General features: G+C 36.6%; 1 protein-coding gene across 1 annotated transcript; it reads left to right on the forward strand.

Annotated features, from left to right (window-relative positions):
* The first annotated feature begins 232 nt into the window (after positions 1–232).
* LOC107901202 (sodium/pyruvate cotransporter BASS2, chloroplastic) lies at positions 233–4,738 on the forward strand. Its single transcript, XM_016827100.2, has 13 exons — positions 233–845; positions 921–1,035; positions 1,706–1,823; positions 1,914–1,955; positions 2,038–2,151; positions 2,260–2,322; positions 2,615–2,742; positions 3,301–3,382; positions 3,704–3,755; positions 3,868–3,965; positions 4,061–4,219; positions 4,308–4,397; positions 4,479–4,738. The coding sequence occupies exons 1-13, from the start codon at positions 731–733 to the stop codon at positions 4,554–4,556; spliced, it is 1,254 nt and encodes a 417-aa protein (XP_016682589.1). The 5' UTR covers positions 233–730; the 3' UTR covers positions 4,557–4,738.
* Positions 4,739–5,030: the final 292 nt, after the last annotated feature.

The following is a 5,030-nucleotide window of genomic DNA, read 5'->3' on the forward strand; positions in this document are numbered from 1 at the left end:
TTAACTTCTTCAAATTTACTTTCCTTGGATCCATAAGATAGAAACCTGCAGATGTTAGTTTCAAAAGGTAGGCAACAAAGGAAAAAGAAATATATCAGCATGTAATTCGAGTTGGGCTGAGTTCAAACCAAAAAATCCTATTCAAGTTCTGGCATATTTAGAAAATAAGTCTTATATTTGTTCAAATTTATTTTTACTTAAATTTATTCAAGTGAATTTTCAAACTTAAGCGAAATGGCCGACCATTGGTCAGATGTAGTTGATATTCATTTAACTTTTGTGACGAATTTCACCAGGAAAACATGTCTTCAGACTTCAAGAGGAAGTTGTATGGCACACTATATTTCGGTTATATTATAGCAGACGAGAAGCGGAGAGGTTTAGAATTTAACGTAAACGACAACAGGCGAAAAACACGTCAAGAGACAAATCAGAAGTCAGCAGCAACAAGTTGATTGACGCCCTTAACCAGCACCATTTGGATGCACTCAATTAGGTGATCATCACATGTGGCTCCTCGGTTTACACGTCAGCTTCCTTTGTTACATCGATATCCGTTATTATGTTTGTCCCTGCTATTCCGGATGAGCAACGAGTGGCCCTAAACACCTCACTCACAATAACCCCCCTTCACTCCCCACGGATCAAATCGAGTTCATCAAACTCTTAAACCCTGCGTAAACCCCTGTTTTGGCCAAACATTTATATTTTCTTTGTGTTTCAATTCAAGATGGCTACTTTGTCTAGGTTTGTTGTCAAAGATTGCAATTTTCATAAACATCATGCCGTGTGCAGAACATCATCGTCTTTGGTTCCTTCCAGAACGCTACGGAGAGCTCATCTGGGTATTGTCTTTGATGATTGCTTTCTGGGTTGTCTTTAGTTGCTTGTTTATCACATCTTTTTATATGAATCTGCAGATGTTAGAGCTGGCATTTCTTTGCCTGAGAATGGAAAAGGTTTTGCAATTCAACGTAAGCCAAGTGGTCCCCTTGTTTCTCTTGCAGCTCCTGCCTCGATAACTCCTGCTTCAAGGTGGTTTCCAAGTCGGGAGAGTGCATGTTTCAGTGTTATATTCATTAATAAAAACTTGGGACCTGCAAGCCAATGACGCAAAGCTAGCTGATTTAATAATTATAAATTATGGGAGTGATTTATATATGTATATATAGAAAAAGAGGTTTAGTGCTAAGTGCCATTTTATGCCTTTTGGCAACGAAGGAAGTAAGACTAGTAAAAATAGGTTGCCTTCAAGATCCTTGCAAGGTGGCTAGCTTGTTTTCGTTAGCCCTTCCTATTATCTTCTTCTTTTTTTTAATCTGAAAAACCCAAGAAAGAAATAAAAAGATTTCAATTTTTTTTGCTTTTTTTCGAAAAGGGAGGTTTTTGAACCATACGGCCGCAGTTGACAGTTGCTCCACCGCCGGAGGCTGGAGAATTCTCCGACGGCGGAGCTTGGCCGGAAAAACAACTGAGTAGAGACTGCTGAGGGACGAAACAGAAAGGAGAAAATAGAAAAAAATATATTTTCTGAAAATGATAGGAAAAATGAAATGAAATCAGTTTAGACAACCAACTTAGCTGCATGATTTGATTTTTAGGATTTTGCTTAGGTCCTTGTACCCTAGGCGACGTTATCAAAGTTAGCTTCCAATTTGTGCACTCCTTTTTTAGCACTTAAGAATGATCGAATCTCTATATCCAGGGGTCCCCAAGTTATCTGCAATGCTGCTGCCAATGTATCCGGAGATATTCCTACACCAAGTGGGATGAGCAAGTATGAGAGAATAATTGAAACTTTGACAACTCTTTTCCCTGTGTGGGTGCGTGTTTTATTCTGTTAGTGTGTCTGACAAAACTCTACCTGATTTTTCATCTTTAGCTTTACATTATAACTTTAATTTACTGAACAGGTTATTTTGGGAACTATTATCGGCATATACAAGCCAGCTGCGGTAATATTCAATTCTCTGCTTCTTTTAGTGAATGATTATTCAAATGTTGCTTAGCTACCTAACCATTTATTCCCTCTTGAAGGTAACATGGTTGGAGACAGATCTTTTCACTGTTGGACTAGGTTTCCTCATGCTTTCAATGGGTTTGACATTAACTTTTGAGGATTTCAGACGCTGTCTACGGAACCCATGGACTGTAAGGCAACGTATTCACATATGATTTTAGTTAGTAGACTGCTTATAGAACAGAACTGATCCTATTTTAGTGTCAAATGGTTAAGAGTATTAATTTTCAATTTTGCAGGTAGGTGTAGGATTTCTTGCTCAGTACCTAATCAAGCCTTTTCTAGGATTTGTCATTGCAATGGTAATTCGAAATTTTCTTTTGTGTCAATACCTTATTTTAGGCTAGTTTAATACTATTTGATTTGCTTAATAGAATACTGTTGAAAACTTTTATTCAATTCATATACTGAGAAATCATCTGATAAAGAGGTTGGTTGAAGACTGCAGAAATAAGATATACGGTATCCAAATTTGGGTTTTCAAATGAAAGCCAATGTAATGTAGATTGCATTATGTGTAAAGTGATTTCTCAGCTCTATAATGCTGTCTAGTAGGCTTCCATGAATGCTGAACAACATCTATGTGATTTTCAGACTTTGAAACTGTCTGCTCCACTTGCAACTGGTCTTATCTTGGTCTCATGTTGCCCTGGCGGTCAGGCATCAAATGTTGCAACCTATATATCTAAGGGGAATGTAGCACTTTCCGTTCTCATGACTACGTAAGATCAATGCTTTTGTTGGATAGAGTAGCCTTGGGATCTTTTACTTGCATTTGATTTGATATCCTGGAAGTTCAACCTTGCCTGAAAATACTTCTTTCGGAGCTATCTCTTAAAGTCCTTAGAGGAAGATGTAAAAACTACCTTATCAGTTCTGACCATGGAAGTCTTTGGCAGATGTTCTACAAAAACTCATTTGTCTGTAGGATTGTTTATTCATTTACGTTTCCAAGGTAGAGGAAGTAAAACTGGCACCAAACTCGCTAGAGTTCTTTGTTTCAGTGTTTGTTTCACAAATCCACTTAGACATTTCACTCTTCACAGTTTACTGAGGCTGGACAACATGCTTAAGGGAAAGGAAAAAACAAATACCTGTAACATGTTGATAATTCAGGATTTATGCATATCATGCTAATGAAAGTATAAGATTATTAGCTATGAGAAAATTTTCTGAAATGTTCATAACTTCAAATATGCATTACTTTTGTATTTAAGCCATTTTCAGCGTTTCTGAAACTGGAAATTAAGTAATCTCCAATTTCCTCTGGAATATTGTAGGTGTTCAACTATTGGAGCAATAGTTATGACACCACTCCTTACAAAGCTTCTTGCTGGTCAGCTTGTTCCTGTTGATGCTGCGGTATGTTTATTCTTATTTGAAGGTTGCCTTTACAGATAATAGGCAAATACATAAAGCATGAGCCGACTTACATTCACTAGCTTTATCCTAGTGAAAACATTACAATAATGGAACCTGCCTCTTTGGTTTCTCTTCCAAATTTTACATCAGGTGGATCCATTAGAAATTTAAAATATAATTACACTTTAAACTGGTGATAGAACCTAAATGAGATGGAAGTTATAAGATCTCAAAGTTTCATCTATAAAAATATAAAGCATGTAACCCTTCACTTACGGTGATTCCACTAATGTAAAAATGTTTACCCAAAAATCTTTTCAGGGTCTTGCTATAAGCACTTTTCAGGTTGTGTTAGTACCTACAGTTGTTGGAGGTAACAAAGGATTACTGTTCTTATCTGTTTTTATTTATTGCATTTCAATTATCGTGAAGTCTAAAGAAATTTGACATACAATGCTAAGATTCTAATGTCATCTTTGTGGCAGTCTTGTCCAATGAATTCTTTCCCAAATTCACTTCAAAGATTATCTCAGTGACTCCATTAATTGGAGTTATTCTCACTACCTTACTTTGTGCAAGCCCTGTAAGTTATCATTACACTTTCATATAAATTGCTACTTCTTTTCAAAGCCTCTTTCCACACATAAAGAACTCACATTGATGTCCTTTGATACTAAGATTGGCCAAGTGTCTGACGTCTTGAAAGCCCAAGGAGCTCAGCTAATATTGCCTGTAGCTCTCCTACATGCTGCTGCATTTGCCCTTGGTTACTGGGTTTCAAAATTATCGTTTGGGGAATCCACTTCTCGTACCATATCCATAGAATGTGGAATGCAGGTATCGTCATGCTTAAACTCCATGTTATTCACCTGAACTACTAGTATGCTTTCAGTGAATGATGCTGTTCTTATTTTTGCAAATGCAGAGTTCAGCACTTGGTTTCTTGCTTGCCCAGAAACATTTCACCAATCCCTTAGTAGCTGTTCCTTCTGCAGTTAGTGTTGTTTGCATGGCGGTATGAAACTTTCCACATTCATCTTCATTTTCTTCCTGCATTACCTTCAAATTCAATTGACATTCTCACGGTTTCATGTAGCTGGGAGGGAGTGGCCTTGCTGTGTTTTGGAGGAACCGACCAATTCCCGTGGATGATAAGGATGATTTCATGGAATGAGTGTTTTTCCAATCTCATTTTTAGGCAACTTTTCTTTTTCTTTTGATTTCAAGGGGAAGCCCCTTGTTGCGTGGATTTAATATAATATATTTTTACTCTCAGGTGAATTTTGAACATGGACATATCAACTTTTCTTTTTCATTTAGAGAATACTAGGTGAAAGTTGGGAAATTAATTTTCAATTGTATTTTTCTTTTTGATAATTCAGCTGAATTTTATTAAAATCTTCAAAAATAAAGCTCAAAAACATACATCCAATTCAATTATTAATGAGTCAATTCAAACGGCCCAAACCCTACAAAAAAAAAAGGAGCTTGCTCTAAAACCATCCAAGTCATCAACAACAAAAGCAATCGGCACAACTCTTGAGAAAACAACTGTAACTCCATTAATAATCTCTACTTTCTATATTCCTAAAACTTTTCATCTGCCATCACTCTTATCTTTTCTAAAACTCTTCAACTCTCTCAGATT

Source organism: Gossypium hirsutum, chromosome D06, assembly GCF_007990345.1.
Source record: "Gossypium hirsutum isolate 1008001.06 chromosome D06, Gossypium_hirsutum_v2.1, whole genome shotgun sequence".
NCBI classification, from domain to species: Eukaryota; Viridiplantae; Streptophyta; class Magnoliopsida; order Malvales; family Malvaceae; genus Gossypium; species Gossypium hirsutum.